The sequence below is a fragment of the Furipterus horrens genome, unplaced genomic scaffold, assembly GCF_987537825.1.
Source record: "Furipterus horrens unplaced genomic scaffold, mFurHor1.1.pri manual_scaffold_5, whole genome shotgun sequence".
Lineage (NCBI taxonomy): Eukaryota > Metazoa > Chordata > Mammalia > Chiroptera > Furipteridae > Furipterus > Furipterus horrens.
In genome coordinates this window covers 160,678,264-160,695,994 of record NW_028327175.1, presented here as the reverse complement: position 1 = coordinate 160,695,994, position 17,731 = coordinate 160,678,264, and the positions used below count along the sequence as shown (strand labels likewise).

At 50.2% G+C, this 17,731-nt stretch overlaps 1 protein-coding gene across 1 annotated transcript in view; it reads right to left on the bottom strand.

Annotated features, from left to right (window-relative positions):
* Positions 1-16,715, bottom strand: part of ADAMTS14 (ADAM metallopeptidase with thrombospondin type 1 motif 14) — an 84,330-nt gene extending 67,615 nt beyond the window's left edge. The window contains exons 1-2 of the mRNA XM_090278149.1: positions 16,385-16,715; positions 14,299-14,744 (exon numbers count right to left, since the gene is read on the bottom strand). Coding sequence (XP_090134275.1) covers positions 14,299-14,744; positions 16,385-16,709 — 771 coding nt within the window. The 5' untranslated portion in view covers positions 16,710-16,715. The remainder of the gene's footprint in view (positions 1-14,298; positions 14,745-16,384) is intronic.
* Between the last annotated feature and the right edge of the window lie 1,016 nt (positions 16,716-17,731).

Sequence of the window (17,731 nt, the reverse complement as noted above, 5' to 3'; positions counted from 1 at the left end):
CTCACCAAGACAACAGGCTGGTTCAGGGTAATTTTAAGAGTAAGAAAGAGCATGCACAGATAAAAGGGTGGTGGAAATGCACCCCGTTGTTGCAGAGTTGTCTCTGGGTGGCAAAATTGTAGGTGATTTCTTCTCCTTAAGCTTTTTTAGGTGTTTTCTAACTTTCCTATAATTCCCCTATCTGAAAAGGAAAGCCAGTCCTGCACAGAATGGCTGTCTGCCTGCTACAATGAGCAAGTAATAATTGTATAACAATTATTTTAAGCAAAGTTTTCTTTTTTTAAAGGAGACAAACATGTAACTCTCCTTCTGTCATCCAATGTCCCTACAAGGTGGTGCAGAGGCTGCTTGGGAGTGACACACTCGGGGCTCCACCCCAGCTAGCCCCTCCCTCCCAGCTGGTGACACAAGCCCTCTCCAAGCCTCAGTTTCCACATCTGAAGCCAAAGTGTTGCTGGGAGGATGGAATAAAACAATGGAGAGGAATGTTCTTCCTAAGGCCTGGCCCACAGCAGGGTGGCAGCTTTTTCCTTTCCTTCCGTCTCTGACCTGCTTTCTTGGACCCCATGATATGACTCTAACTTTTCCATCAAACCCAGGAGGCTACAGCAGTGGGTCTCACCCCTAGATGCCCATTAGAATCACCTGGGGGACTGGCAGAACTACTGCCACATCCCAGGCCACTCCCCAGACCGATGAATCAAATCTCGGTGAATGGGACCTGGGCATAAGGATTTTCTCAACGCTGCCCAGGTGATTCCAATGTGCAGCCAGGGCTGAAACCCAGATCTAGCCTCTGGAAGTTTCCAAAATGGAAAGGCACTCAAGGAAGTGATCATCCATGTTTCACAAAGAGAGCAATAGCAGCATAGAATGTTGGGCCAGAAGAGTTTGTCATAATGCAGTAAGCGGGCAAGAAAGGCAGGGAGAAAGGGAGAGGACAATGAGTGCAAGCCCTGACTGAGGAGAGTAGGCAGAGGGAGCCTGGACTGACCAGCTCACTGCGCACCTCTTCCGTTGTGAGCATCTCCCAGGTTGGGCATGACCAAGGACCGTCTGGACCACAAGTGATCTGATCCTTAGGTGCTGTCTCAGAACCTATCCATCTCCTCCCCTCAAGGTACGACTCCACTGTGAGTAACGAATAATTCGTTAACATTTCCCTGGGAGGAGTGGGGGTCTGAAACGTGGGGGAGGGAGACTGTGATCTGCTGGGTGGCCAGTGGCAAATCAATGATGTCACAGCCACCCCAACTGGGGAGTCACCAAGCCAGAACCTCTGTGATGATGCTGATGATGACAAAGATGAAGGCGATGATTGATTCTATCCGCTGACCCATGGAAAACAGAGTTGCTTAGGTCTTCAAAAGCTCCGTAAATGCTCTTAAAAGAAAGGTGCTCACTTTTTAAGGCCCCACCCCCAGTATCAGGGCTGCTGGCCCAGGGCAGGGCTGGACCTTATACTGCAGGTGTAGGTGGCTCCCCTTCTGCTGCCACCCCCCACCCTCAAGCCCAACCAGAGGCAAGGGCAGACCTTGCCAGGCTGGCAGCCACCCCCTGTTTCCATTCCCCATGCCCAGGAGCCACGTGGCTCTGAGGCTTCCCCCTCTGTCACCACCACGGCCCACCAAGCTTGAGCTGGGAGCTCTGCCTAGACCCCTGCTTGGCCCAGAGTCCTGGCAGCAGTGGCGGCAGCTTCAGGACGAGGAGACAGGAAGCGTTCCTCACATGCCAGAAGGTGGTGGCTGCCAGGCCCTGAGCTGAGACGCAGCCCCCTGCATGGAAGCCCTGCGGTCTGAACCCTACTCCTCAGAAGCAGACAAGATGATGGGGGGAGGGGCTCTAGAGAAAAGATGCAGCCAGTCCCTCCCAAGGCTGAGGTCACTTGTCCTAGGTCAATGATCCAGCCAGGCCTCCCTTCTGATCCATCAGCCTGGCCCAGAGGGGTGCTGACTTGGTTTTAAACCATGCCTCCCCGCGTGAGATCATGCATGAAAAATGTTTCCCACTTTGTCTGACACATGGTAGGTCTGCAGTAAGTGATCAGTGAGGGGTGTGGGGTGGGGAGAGGTTCCCTACAGAAGATGGATGAGCACAAGAGGATGGAAAGAAGCAGACCCAGCTGCCTGAATTCCTGAGCCAGGCCTATAGTTCTCCAGAATAACTCCTGACAACACATCCCCTTCAGGCATCGGCACATCCTCTGCACAGTGGGGAGGAGCCCATGAATCGCTGGGAATCACCAAATGAGGCATCCTTCTGTCCCTAATCCTGCTCAGGGCCCAGCACCAGTAGCATGTCTTCCTCATTTCTTAGAACTCAGACATTTCATCAAAGCTAGTCTATGCTAAGCCCTCAGTTACTAACGACACATCCCGGCCACTCTGGCCATTCACCAGGTCCTCCATTCACTTTGCATGTTCACACACCTCTCTGCAATTTCACCTCTCCTAAACTTCTGTCTGCAATACTGGTTATCCACTCACTCATTCATTCATTCATCAGATATTCACTGAGCTGGCCCTGTACTAGTTTCTGGGGACACAGACCAAAATTCCTCCTCACCTGGTGCTGATATTCTACCAAGGGGTGAAATAGGTAAAAATATAGAACACCAAGTGGAAATAGCCATAGAGAAAAATTAATCAGAGAGAACTGAGAGTTAAAATTTTAAATAAGGGAGTCAGGGAAGATGTCACTAAGAAGGTGACACCTGAGCAAAGGCCTGAGGATGATGAGGGGTAGTTGCTGGCAGTATCTGGGGAGGGGTGTCCCGGCAAGGAGGGCACCAGGAGCAGGGAGGAAGGAGCAGGGGCATTGCAGGAGGACCAGGAGGAGGGACAACTCCCAGGGCCTTCGTGGCTGCTCCTGAGGGGCATTATGGGAGGTCTTGGTGACTAGATGGAAGGATAGAAGCAGGGAAATCAGTTAGAGAGGCCAACTATCACCAGGAGAGACAGCAGGGTGGTCTGGCCCACCCCCACACTTGTTATTCTTGTCAAGCCCTGTTTGTTTTTCTTTTGGAACTAATAGCAGAAAAAAATCCCCCCACCTCCACACAGGACCTGTTCTGTACCCTGAACCACAGGTGTTCAGATGGCCCCAGGCCTTTGCCCCTGCTGTGAGCTCTGCCAGGAATGCCCTTCCCGCCCAGCTCAAATGTCATCCCATCATCTCTCCCTCCTCAGTGCCCCCAGTGGGTCTTTGTGGGTGCTCTACCCCCGTTCAAGTATGTCTATCCATCCTTCTTCCAGACATCAGCTTTAGGAGGACAAGTACTGATCCACGCCATGGGACCAACTTCAAAACCAAGCCACATTAAATAAGCATCCTTGGCGCCAAATCTCCAAAACAAACTCCCTTGGGCATGTGACCCTTAATGAAAGGTCTGCTTTCCCACAAACTGTGGCCATGGCTTAGGTGGCACGTGTTTCACCTAGAGCCTTCCCATACAGGGGCTGCGAATTATGAGGTGACAAAGTATTAAGCACTCAACGCCCCAGGCCAGCAGCCTGCTGGGCTACGGAACACAGGGCCTCTTTGGGCTGGAGGAGCTAATTGGGAGTGTGAGCGCCTGCCAGCCCCAGCCACGGAAATGTACCTCTGCTGTGGGCCGGGTGGCTTGGGGGTATGGGTGTTTTCTGGACACATCAAAAGTATAAATGCTTGGTTGGCTTCGAGGCACAAGCTGACAAAGGGCTTCAAGCCGCCCGTTGGGAACAGAGTTTGCATTCAGACAAAGTTCCCATCTTCAGAGGTTTCTCTACAAGGGGCCTGTTCAGCTGTGTTGCAGAAAGCAGAAGAAAACGAGACTGCAGGTCTTGTAATGTTCCATGACAAGTAATGTGTACATAAGAGAGCCCACTGCCCTGCAGTATTTGGAAAATGGATAAAACCTCGGCAGTGCTGACTTGGGGCAAAGAAATACCAGGTTCCTTTTGAGCTTCGAATCCCCGCTTAACCGGGCTGTTGACATTTGTATTTTCTTAGTCAGCGTCCCAGCTTGAGGGAAGCAATGACCCTCACAGTGGGAGCCTTGTAAACACCTCCACCTGGGACCCAGCCCCAAGGACTCCCAGGACACCCCCACGGGGCAACCATTGGACCAATCTCTAGCATTCATGCCGCTGCTAAGCTGCCACATCACCAGCCATCACATGGTTTATGACCTTGAGTCACTACTCACATTTCCTCGGGCCTTTCCACTGACTCAAGGGAAGCCATGTGGGATCGTACGGGGAGCACTGGACTGGGAGTCAGGAACCCGGTCTCCATTGGCCCTGACAACTGCCCACAGCATGACCCTGGGTGAGTCCCTTCCCTTCCCTGAGCCACGTCTTTCTGGTCTGGAAAGTGAGGAGGGGGGCCTCTTCCAGCCACAGCTGCACACACTCAGGCCAAAGTCCAGGTGAACTGCGGAAATGACGCTGAGCTGGGATTCGCTGTGGGAGGTTATCATAACATGAGGATAATTTGCGCTGACAAGGAGCTCCTTGGAGCCACCAGGGATGAGGCAGCCTGCAAGCGTCCCTATTATAGTCATTGCTGTTGTTTCTTAAGGCTTTGAAGGCAGGGCAAGGCCCACATGCTGAAAATGGAATGCTGGGCCTGGCAGATGGTTTGGGAACTTTCCCACTGCAGGGTCTGGGGAAGGCAGATTCCCTGGGTCCTCACCGAGGCCGACCCTGTGCCTCTACCACACTGACATTGGGAGGCAGTAGACAGCATCACTCACCAGTGCTCCAGCCAGCCCGAAGATGCCAGGGGAGAAAACAAAACGTGCCCCCAGACCAGACCACCCGTTGCTGGACTGGGCAGCCAGCTCTGCTCAGGAGGAGTGGCAGTGAGGTGATGTCTGGCTTTTATTCCATATCATAAATAAGTTATTAATCCAGCAAGACACAGCTGTGGGGAGTCGAGGGAGCTGAAACTCTGCAGGATCGGACCACCTCAAACACTGGAAAACTGTCCAGGGCCCAGAAAACTGTCTAGTCCACTCAGACAGAGGCCCAGATGGAATGGGGTCTTCTGGGAAGCAAGAAGAGCACTGGACTGGGCGACCGGGGATCTGGAAACAAACCTACTGTGAGCCCTGCCTTAGTTTCTGTGTATCCCAAGAGATCAACCATAATAATAAAAGCTACCACTTATTCTAGGCGTTGCGGCAGCACTTTATGGTGCTTTGACTCTTCTTTCTCTCCACCCTTCCTCTCAGACACAGCAGACTCAACCAATAAATCCACATAATTTAATGGTAACAACTGAAGCTGTATCGATCATAACTGAGCTAAGCCCTTGATACATGACAATGCTGTTAAGTGATTACTATGACAATCCCCACTTTACAGATGAGGAAACTGAGCACAGAGACATTTGGAAATTGCCCAAGGCCACACAGCATGTGAAAGGCAGAGCTGAGGATCTCAACCCTGGCAGTCTGGTTCCAGGTGTCATGCTCTCGTGGCCCGCACGTACTGCCTGACATGGCAATCCATGGCCTCTAGCTAGCAAACCTGCTGTGTTGAAAAAAGAGAGCACTTTGCTTAAAGAACAGGCCATTTTGCTTAAAAACCCTTATTTCTGATTTCTCCTTAAAATACTCAAATGTTTTACGATGCCAAACTGGCACTCCCTTTAGGAGAGGGCATTGTCCCCTCCAATTTGCACAATCCCACTTCCCCCTGCTAGTACTTGACCCTCGCCTCTTTCTTGTGTTAGTCCCTGCTCACCAAGGCATCTGAAATCATGGCCTGTGTACCTGAGTCCACCCTGGTGCTCAGCACTTGGAGAAATGCAAAAATGTAAGACGCATATCTGATCTCTGAGAACCAAATGGCCCAGATGAGGGGTGCATCAAGCAGAGAGAAGGGGAAGGCACCGTGGGAGGTGAAAACAGAATGAATGAAGGCAGAGGGGCCACACAGTGAGGCACACACGCTAGCCTGACTGGGTTGGAGGCGAGGGTCTGCAGAACAGGAGCCGCCATGGAGGCTGGAGATGCAGGTGAAGCAAGGAGGCGAGGCCTACACTAACATGGGGCCAGACTCCCCCTGCCCTCCCGGGGCTGTCAGCACAGACGTGTGAGTGCAGGCGGCCTGCAGTCCAAGATGTACGGGGACAGGCCAGCGGGATGGTTCGGCAAGGGCATCACCTAAACTCCAGGCCTCACACTCCACATCCCAGGTGCAGGGTTGGACGGCGGGGCACAGCACAGCCAGGGCTCCCAAAGGACCTGCCAGGACAGCCCATTCACTCCCCAGCCAACGAGGAGCAGCTCCCGGAGAAAGGACAGGTGTGGGCCCAAGGACACCAATGAGCCACAGGCAAGTCTGCCATACCAGCACTGTGCCAGCATGTGACAGAAAAGATACTTCCCCCAATATTAATGTGACTCCTGTTTACCACCCTCCCGTGCTCCTCATGGCCACAGGGCAAGTCTACGCTTGGAGGTGAGGCAGAGATTTCCAGGCTGCACTGTCACCACACGCCTCCCCCACGGAGAGCTGGGATGACTTGCCATTCCCTGAACCCTGTGAAGACATAGGATTTCCTTCCCTACAGACTGCTTATAACTCCTACCTCTTGGCTTTAAAAACTCCTACTGATGCTTAAAAACCCAGCCCAAATGTCCCCTCCCTACAAAGCCTTCCTTCTCAGGAAGCACCTCTCCTTCTCAGTACTCACCTCTAGGACACCCGCTGAGGGCATGGTGCCTCCCTGCATTTTCACAAAACACTGAGGTTTCGTGTGGTCTGGCTTGTTTCACACTTCTGCTGTGCGTGGGCCTTCTCTTTCAACTGTGGAGTAAGGAAGAGCGGGTTGGGTTTCACCGCTGCACTCCTGGGACCTAAGTGCTCCACTTAGCACCTCTCAGTGTCCACTGTCCTGGAAGGCATCTAGGGTATTACAGACCAGTTGTAAAATTCACACTCTGTGCTCTGAGCAAGCACTATCTGACGGATTCGGCAGGCAGAGCTGCAGCGGCAGAGAAACAGGCTTTGGACACCTGGGAACCACAGGTGGCCTCAGACGCTCACCAAGAACACTGACTACCTACACACTGTTGCAATACAAGGGTCTCGAACAACACTTATAGTATTTTTTACTATTAACAGTAACTGTAATTACTGTAGACACTAATGTTAAGAAATTAATAAATATTACTGTTAACGATAATCCCCATTTTTAAGGCCCCACCATATACCAGACCCTTCACTTTTTTTATAGTATCTTATTTAATCCTCTGAACAACGCTATAAATGATTGTTCTCTCCTCCTTACAGGTGAGGAATCTAAGCACAGAGAGATCTAGTAACGTATTCAAGGCCACACAGCTAGTCTGCATCAGACCAAAGAGATTCCACACTTTCTGCCATCCTAGACTGTAGCCTCTTAATTACTACTAACAATGATTGCCATTGGCCTTTCTATGGGTCAGGCACTTTTTGGAACAGTTTTACTGGGATATAATTCACTCATTTAAACTGTAGAATTCAAAGGCTTTTAGTTACACGCACAGAGTTGTGCGACCACCACTGCCATCAGTTTTAGAATATTTCATCACCCATAAACACAGCTCTGACCTTTTTAGCTACCAATCCCCAACCCCTCCACTGTAATCCCATTTTTAAAACTAAAGGACTGAAGCTCAGAGAGCTTCTGTGACTTGTACATTAAACAGAGATAAGAAGTAGGGCTGGGACTCAGCCTCCCCTGCCCCCGCCCCACACTGTCTGCCAGAGGAATACTCAGCATAACCTGCTAAAAATGCACCATCTGCAGAGGGTGGAAAATGAAACCAGATGGTGACAAATCTTACATGTGCAGCTACTTCCGCACCAAGATGGTGACTCACAGAGGCGACAGGGCCAAGCCCCCATCACCCCAGGGCAGGGCAGCAAGGCCCAGGGCCCATGAAGGCAGGGAAGCCTGGCAGCCCAGGTTCTAGATGGCCACAGTGAGCACACGGACCCACCGAGAAGCAGGGACCCCGCTCTGCTCACCTCATTCCTCTACCTCAGCACACCTGCAGGACCCACAAAGAACTGGCCCCCACCCCAGGTGTCCATGTTCCTCCCAGGAATCCAGAGGCACAATCTCTAGCGGAGGGTCTGTTCTGCATCTGGCCCCGAACCAGGGGTCCCACCCAGGTGCTTCCTGCCCACGGGCCCTCAGAGGATGGGGGTCAGGAGAGCATCAGGAGGACTTCTGTAATGACTGGCCAGGCTCCCCGAGGGAGGCTCTGAAGAGTACAGGTTGCCGTTGCTGCCTGGGCACATTCTTAACCTGGAATCCTAGGGTATGAGAGCCACTCCCACCCTCAGAAGGAACACTACAGTAGGACTTGGCCTCTTCACATCCCGTACTTCATTCCCAAGCTTGTCTGAGTCAGTTGTTCTCTCCGCTGGCCACGGGCCCGCACTTTCTTCCTTATTTACAACGTGTAAACAGTCTTGAGCCACTGCCGCCTCCTCTGGGGAGTCCTGGATGCCCTAACCAAAACAAATGGGTCCTTTTGTGCTGCCTCACACAGGATTTCAATTTGTCAGCTTTTTTCGTTATTGTTCCAACATAGCTTGATGGGTTTTTTTTTTTTTTTGTTGTTGTTGTTCTATTACAGTTGTCCCAATTTTCTCCTGTTGCTCCTCCCTGCCCCACCCACCCCTCTCTCTCAGAGTCAATCCCACCACCCTGTTGGCCATGGGTCATTTATACCTGTCCCTTGACTAGATGCTTCCTCTTCTTCCCCCCGCCCCCACCCCACACCCCTCTGGTCACTGAGTCTATTCCTTGTTTCCATGCTTCTGGTACTATTTTGTTCATTTGTTTTGTTCATTAAGTTCCTCTATAGGTAAGATCATATGATATTTGTCTTTCGCCACCCGGTTTATTTCACTTAGCATAATACTCTCTAGTTCCATCCATGCTTCCCAAAAGGTAGGAGTTCCTTCTTTCTTTCTGCTGCATAGTATTCCATTGTGTAAATGTACCACAGTTTTTTGATCCACTCATTTACTGATGGGCACTTAGGCTGTTTCCAGCACTTGGCTATTGTGAATAATGCTGCTATGAACATAGGGGTGCACAGGTTCTTTTGAATTGATGTTTTAGGATTCTTCGGGTATAATCCCAGCAGTGGAATCACTGGATCAAAGACAGTTGCATTTTTGGTTTTTTGAGGAAATTCCATACTGTTTTCCACAGTGGCTGCACCAGTCTGCATTCCCACCAGCAGTGCACTAGGGTTCCCTTTTCTCCACATCCTCGCCAGCACTTATTGTTTGCTGATTTGCTAATGATGGTGTGAGGTAGTATCTCATTGTGTTTTTAATTTGCATCTCTCTGATGGCTAGTGCTGTTGAGCATTCTTTCATATACCTATGGGCCCTCAGTATATCCTCCTTGGAGAAGTGTCTGTTCAGGTCCTTTGCTCATTTTTTAATTGAGTTATCTATGTTCCTGGTGTTGAGTCATATGAGTTCCTTATATATTTTGGAGATCAAACCCTTGTTCAAGGTATCATTGGCAAATATGTTTTCCCATATGGTTGGCTGCCTTTTCATTTTAATGATGTTTTCTTTAGCCATCCAGAAACTTTTTAATTTGATGTAGTCCCATTTGTTTATTCTTTCCTTTATTTTCCTCGCCCTAGAGGATATATTGGCAAAAATATTGCTGCATGGAATATCTGAGGTTTTATTGCCTATGTTTTCCTCTATGACTTTTATGGTGCCATGGCTAATGTTTAAGTCTTTTACCCATTTTGAATTTTTTCTGGTGTATGATGTAAGCTGGTGGTCTAGTTTCATTTATTTGCATATACCATTCCAGTTCTCCCATCACCATTTGTTGAAGAGGCTATTTTTACTCCATTTTATGCTCGTTCCCCCTTTGTCAAATATTAGTTGACCACAGAGACATGGGCTTATTTCTGGGCTCTCTATTCTGTTCCTGTGATCTATATGTCTGTTCTTATGCCAGTACAAGACTGTCTTGATAACAGTGGCCTTGTAATATAGTTTGATATCAGGTATTGTGATCCCTCCTACTTTGTTCTTCTTTCTCAAGATTGCTGAGGCTATTTGAGATCTTCTTGATTCCATATAAATTTTTGAAACATTTGTTATAAATCTATGAAATATGTCATTGGTATTTTAATAGGGCTTGTGCTGAATCTATAGATTGCTTTGGGTAGTATGGACATTTTAATGATGTTAATTCTTCCAATCCAAGAACACAGTATATGCTTCCATTTATTTGTATCTTCCTTAATTTTTTTCTTTAGTGTTCTGTGGTTTTCTCAGTACAGTTCTTTTACCTCCTGGGTTAAGTTTATTCCCAGATACTTTATTTTTCTTGTTTCTATAGTAAATGGGATTTTTACCCCTAGTTTCTGTTTCTAATATTTCATTGTTGGTGTACAAAAATGCCTTCAATTTCTGTATATTGACTTTGTATCCTGCTACTTTGCCAGATTCATTTATTAGGTTGAGAAGTTTTTTGGTGGAGCCTATAGGGTTTTCTATTTACACTATCATGTCTTCTGCAAATAATGACAGTTTTACTTCCTCTTTTCAAATTTGGATGCCTTATATTTATTTTTCTTGTCTGATTGCTGTGGCTAGAACTTCCAGTACTAATGTTGAATAAGAGTGGTGAAAGTGGACATCCTTGTCTTGTTCCTGATCTTAAGGGGGAAGCTTTAATTTTTGCCCATTGAGTATGATGTTGGCTGTAGGTTTCTCAGATGTGGCCTTTATTATGTTGATGTATGCTCCCTCTATTCCCAGTTTGCTGAGCATTTTTATCATAAAAGTGTGCTATACTTTATCAAATGCTTTTTCAGCATTTGTTGACATGATCATGTGATTTTTGTCTTTCAATTTGTTTATGTGGTGTATTATGTTTATTGCTTTATGAATATGATATCATCCTTGCAGCCCTAGGATGAATCCCATTTGATCATGGTGTATGAACTTTTTAAGGTATTGCTAGATCTGGTTTGCCAATATTTTGTTGAGGATTTTAACATCTACATTCATCAGCAATATTGGCCTATAGTTTTCTTTCCTTATTGTGTCTTGACCTGGTTTTGGAATTAGGATAATACTGGCTTCATAGAAAGACTTTGGGAGTCCTCCCTCTTCTTGGAGTTTTTGGAACAGTTTGAGAAGTATAGAGTTAGCTGTTCCCTAAATGTTTGGTAAAAATCACCTGTGAAGCTGTCCAGTCAAGGGCTTTTGTGTGCCAGGATTTTTTTTTTTTTTATACTGCTTCAATTTCACTAGTTGTTAGCGGTCTATTCAGGCCTTCTGCTGCTTCTTGATTCAGTTTTGGAAGAGTATATGTTCCTAGAAATTTGTCCATTTCACTCAGGTTGTCAAATGTCTTGGCATATAGTTGTTCACAGTAATTTCTTACAGTCCTTTGTATTTCTGTGGTATTAGTTGTGATTTCTTCTCTTTCATTTCTGATTTTATGTGTGCTGGGACGGTATGCACGCTGTGCCTGGGCTTTGGGAGGGACTCATTCCTGTTGCTTTTGTGTCACTTTCATTTTCTTACATTTTCCTGTGGGCCCTGCTCACCGCCAATGTTCCCTACATATTTTCTTTGGAATGAATGACATCGGCATCTGAGTTGTTAAAGAAAATGAAGTTAAAATGCAGAGGCCACATGAAGCTGCAGAGTTAAATCTGCCATCGAAATGCTGCACTGTAGCCTTCAAGTCCAAAGGTAGCTCAGCTGTGTCAGTGTAAACAGCCCCTCGCCCTCACAGGGCAGGTTTCTGAAATGGGCCAGGAGTGAGTGACACTCTGTGCTGGAGAGGCCGCAGTGTTGGGCTGTCGCCCTTGTCAGGAACCTGGATGGGAAGGCACCTGGGATTTAGACTGAGGGGCAGGCCTCTAGAGACAGTCAAAGGCACAAGCAGTGGCCTGGTGTAAACAAGGGCCCAGCCTGAGGCTCAGCCCCATGAGGTCTCCCTCACCAAGGGCAGTGCGAATCAGGCAAGCCTCAATTCCAGAGGCAAGTTCATCCATGGGACAACCTCCAAGACCTCATTTGGCTTCTGCCAATATCACATTGAATTGATTTCCATCTACTGGGGAGCAGCAAACACAGACCCTCTTTGGACAAGTCAGAAGAGTAAAGCCCAGAGATGGGCTATGACTTGCCTAGGTCACACAGCTGATGAGAACATTTACTCAGAGGCCACCAAAAGTCAGTAATGTCAGCTGAGTAATATCTGGCCCCAGGCCCACCAAGCAGCCGCCCATCCCAAACCACCAGAGTGCAGCTGGTTACTGTACACCACAGCCTGTGGCCACGTGATTTTGCTTCATGGGTGCTGAGATCGAGGTCAGGGTCCTTCGTGACCCTGATCCCTGCATCATCTAACAGTCACTAACCACTTATCAATGGGCTGCTGAACTAGTTCAATGATAGGGAAGTTTTCAGGGTGCAAACTGTATGGACAACTACTTATTAATGGTGATAACCATCCACTAACACCTTTGTTTAGGTCCCAGTGTACATTTATGGAGGTAACCAAAGAAGTGGGAGATCCAGCCCCGTCACTGCACAGCTGACAGCCTACATGGCTGATGGCTTTAGAAAGAGTTCACATGTCATTCAGCCAAGCCATTGGTTTGCACCGGCACTTTCTCTCTCCATCTGCACAGACACTGTATCTCTGGGTGATTCCAAACGTCACCTCGATTTTCAACCAAAATTTGTGGCCACAACACAGTGCTAGCCAGCAGGCTGACTGAGGAGGACTCCTCCTGCACAGAACAGCTGAGCCAGGGCAGGCTGGCAGCCAAGGCTCACTCTGGAAGCAGGACAAGGTCTCAGCCTTCTCCAGCAGTCCTTACATGCTGGGTTTCTCAAATTCTGCAGCACGGAACTCTTGCATTCCAGGTGACTCTAGCACATGTTCAACTTTGAGAACCAACTGCTTCCTAGACTATGCTTCTCAATGGGGGCCCTATCACCTCCAACAGGCAAAACCTGGTTCTTTGGAAAGGAAAAATATTACTCTGTATATATAAAGCACAAATATATGTACAATTCATAAACATGTATTCAGTATATCTGTGGGATTAAAATTTGATGGGGGTGGCAATTAGGAAAAATGTCTAAAATTGCTCATTGACGGCGGGGTGAGGGGAGCTTGATGAAAGGAAGACTGAGAAGCACTGGTCTAGACAAAGGCAGCCATAACGTTCAGCAGGAAGACAGCACTGAAGGACAGGAAGACGGTGAGAAGAGCTCCTAGCCCTGCCCATTCCCATCCCCCCATGTGACTCATCCCTTTCTTAAAGGTGAAGGGCAGAGGGGCCAGCAGGTCCTTTCCTGGGACATATCAGCTCGTAGCTGACCAAGTACAGACCAGAGAAAGAATGCCTACTGCTCTGAGGATACTACATAGGCTCATGAGGACCTGACACATCGAGGAAGGAGCAGTGAAAGGACCAAGATTCAGCAGGAATTGAGCATGAGAAAGAAGGAAGCCACTCATGCCTTTCTGCTTTGCAATGTGATGCCAGGGAGGAGGGAGCAGATCCTAAGAAAGGGAACTCACAGAGCAGACCACTGGGAAAAAGTAGGTTAGCTTCAAGGACTAGAGACGGCAGGGGACAAAACAGTAAGAATAACAGCAGCTAACACTGACAGAGGCTTGGCCACATGCCAGGCAGGTGCTGACCTGCTGACCACCAATTGTGCTGCCAAGTAAGGTGGGTCACATGATCATCACCAGCACATCAGCTCCAGGAGATTAGGGACTCTGCCTCTGGCCCTGTTGTAGCCCCCAGAGCCTGAACAGAGCTATACATACGGGACACATGAAGTAAGTATGTTCAGAATGAATAAATAGTCTACTTTGCACATAGGAAAGAACCACAGGAAAGCTAAGTAACTTATCCAAAATCTCGTGGCTAGTAAACAGCACAGCCATGAACCCATCCCAGCAGATCCGCCTTCCTCACCCCTGCGTGAGTCTGCACCAGGTAAGCTGTGATCCCAACATGTTAGTGGATGGTGAGGGGATGAACAAGAGAAAAGACATCATCCTAGCTGGGCCACTACCCACCTGGCAGAGCATAAGCCTGGTGCCAGCAGGGCATGTGGGTTCTCTGTGGAAAGCAGCACAGCCCAGACCACACGACCTGCCCACAGCAGTCCCCAACACAGGTGAGAAAAGGAGAAAATCAGGTCTACCTGGTTCAGGGACTGGAGTTAGCCAGGGCCTGGGGAGAGGGGAAAAATGAGGCTCGAAGAAAGGTTTGTCCCTTACCAATCCATCACAGTTGCTGATGGCGACAGCTGCCCTGGGCATGCCTGTGACACTCCCGGTGTAGACACACTCTTGCTGCAAGGGCTGCCGGAAGAGCTCCCGAAAGTCCTCCTGCCACTCCGCAGAGGCTCCGGGCACCACCAGCCGCCAGCTGGGCCGCAGGCGCAAGTGCAGTTCCTCCCCAAAAACAGTGACATTGAAGTACAGGTAGTAGCCTCCCACCCGGCCAGGCGGTAGGGTGGCTCCTTTGCGGCGCAGGGGGCTGCGGGCCACCCGGAGGTGACCAGAGTGTGAGGGTGGTGCAGGTGACCTGTCTACTGCCACACTCCCTGCAGAGGCTGCTGCTGGGCCAGACACCACGTGGGAAAGGAAGCGTCCCCGAAAATCTGTGCTGCAGGGCACTGTCACACCATAGTCATGGAGCCTTCCGGAGAGGCGCAGCTCTGCTGAAGGTAAACAAAGAGTCACTTCAGTACAGGCTGTGCAAAGAGAAGGGAAAGCCATATATCCCATTGGGGCGGGGAGTGAGCTGCAACTTTGAGTGTCACCTTGAAGGGACCCCTTAGCCCGAGATGATCCATTTCCTATCTCCTGCTTCCTGAGCCCCTGGATCCCTGCACCTGGATGAATGGTGTGCAAGTACTTTGTGGACATAAATTGTTTCCGGGAGTCCCCAGGTGCTTTTTCAACTTAGCAGAAGAAAACAAATGACTTCAAACAGAGTTCTGTCACTCTAGCAACAAGCCTTCCAACCTTGGGCACTGCCGAGGAAAGCACTGAAATTCCCCGAAAGCCCCCAGGGCATAGAGAGGGTCCGCCCAAACATTCCCAATGTGCTGAAGTCACTAGACCAGGCTGGGGTAGGACCCTCCTCACCAAGCTCCCTGAACGCAGCTGGCAAAACACACCTAGAAACCCAGGGCATCCTGGGCACGTGTCAAGGAGAAAGGAGGAGCTGGAGAGGGAGGGGAGGGAATACAAGTTCTATATTTTTCCAAGTTTAGAAAGAAAATTTTTTTAAGCAGCACAGTGGCTGCTGAGATTTCTACATGGCCCAGCCCCAAGCTGGGTAAGTATAGATCTTCAGAAATAAAAAAAGATGCACGGGGTGAGCTGCCCACTCAGACTGAATTAAGTGTGAGGTCACGGCCCCATGCTCCAGGCTGCATGCCAGCAGCCCCATCCTCACACAGCTCTCCCTGAGCCCAAGCCAAGCCAGGCAGAAATGACAGTTCCCTGGCTTCCAGGCCTGGTGATTCATGGATATGACTTTGGGAGGAATTTTCATTTCCACACAGCTCTATCTCCTGCCTCCCCAGCCCCCTTCACAGCACTGATAAAATCTGGAAAATGGTGTGTCCTGAAAATCCCCCATGTCCAAGGCAGTTGTGGGTGGGGGAGTGCCAACTCTGCTCTGGTTTACCCATTAGAGCAAGGAACCCCAAGTCTTCAGCTAGAGGGATCCGTTTGGTACATGAACAGAGTTCACAGACAAGCAACCACACTGCCTGGAAGTTACAGGGGCCACCTCCCCATGTTCAGAGCCACCAGGAGGGCATCCCAAACTATGAAGTGAAGGGGTAGTGTGTCTGGTCTGTGTGTGGCAGGGTGTCTGCACAGAGCCTGACAATACTGGGGAGAGATGTGTATTTCCATGCAGGAGTGTTAACTGGGGTGTAGGGTAACCACCTGCCAGCCTGATTCTGTGTGTGCGACAGACACTTGCACATACGTACACACACATGTGAACACATACATACTAGCTGGAGATAGAGAAGATACTGAAAGAGTGAGACAGAGGGAGAAAAAAAAAAAAAAAAACAGGCACAAAGAGACAGATGCGAAGCCCCTGTAAGAGGCTCCGTATTATTCCCAAATCCTTCTCTGGGGTCTCTCGAGATCTTGTGCCAGAAAGACAAATCGTGGGACAGCATCGGTGGCACAGGGGGAGAAAAGAGAGCTTAGCCCAAGTATGCGCACCGCCTTTCACCTTCTAGAGCTACCGAGCTCCTCTGCACTGTCGGATCACCCGGACCCGCAAGCACCCCAGACCCCATGCGCTCCCGCGCGCCCGACTCTCACGCACCTGGGGTCCGGCTGCCCGCGGCGGCGCAGAGCGCGCAGTGCAGGGGCAGCAGGCAGGACAGCAGCGCACGGAGCCGAGCCATGTGGCCACGCGGGAACGCGGGCGGAGCAGGCGCCAGAGTCCCGAGCTCCGGGTTGCAGGTGAGGCTAGGGCTCACCCGGGGCTGCCTGTGCACCGACCTGCCGGCCTCCGCAGCCGTCGCCTGCTCCCGCCTCGCCGCCTCCCGCCCTCCCGCTCCCGGTCCCCGGCGCGGCGCCGCCGACTGGATAGCTGGCTCCGGGCACCTGAGGCTACCGGCAGGAGAGCGAGGCAGCCGATGTGCCATCGTCTCCGGTCCCAACTGTCTGCGGGTTGGTTTCCCCGCGCCGTGACGCCCGGGAACTCGCGGGAGCCGGACGATGGAGCGGCGGGGCGGGCCGGGGGTGGGCACACTGACGGGGAGGGGCGGGGCGCGGGTCGGAGCTGGGGGAGCAGCGCGCTCGGGGGCGGGGCGCGGTGCTGGGGAGCGCAGCTGCACGCTGCCCCGGCGGATCGGAAGTGCCACGCGGAGCCACAGCTGGGGCTCCAAGCGTCTTGGGCGAGGGTCTCATCAGCTGCCCGGGCTCCCCTGGAGTACAAGCCTGTAGCCCTTTTCCCTGCCTCCTCTGCTGCTCATGCTTGACCGCAGGATGGCTCTCCAGAGCCACAGGGCAGAGGGATGTCTGACTGTCTTTAAGTGGGGACTCTGAGAGCACCCCGCGAGAATGGCTCCTTCATACTTCCATTAACCTTCGGACCCCTATTTTGCAGACTACAGCTTCCTGGACCTCAAGTGCAGAGTAACTGGCCTGTGTCCCAGTCAAGAAGAGTATGATTGAGTGAGGTGAGGGGAGAGCCCTGGCTTTACAGTCAGCCCTGATTGAAACACTAGCTCCGAGCCGCCATTTCCTCATCTGTGAAATGGGTGTTCAGTACATAACTGTTCTCTATGTCCAGCCCTGGCACCAATAGCACATGCCACACAGCCCTCCATGGGAAAAACCACGAGTCGGAGAGACGAGAATGGATTCTGGCTTTGTGATGCCGACAAGCCCAGTTCAGTAGTCAGGCAAACAGCCCAACGTCTGCTCTGCTCTCCTGCTTTACTCCATAAATGTGTTCCTGATGATTTGCAAATGAAATGTATTTCAAGTAATCCAGAGGAGGGAATTGGAGATATTTTTAAGAACTGTAGAATAAAGAATCTTTGTGTAAAGTGTATAAAGACCCCCTAATCTTTCTGCTTTTGACTTCAGACATTGTGTTGTAGGGCTTTCTTAAAGGGAGGCCAACTTTGGATGGAAATTCTCTAACCAGACTTCTCTTGGG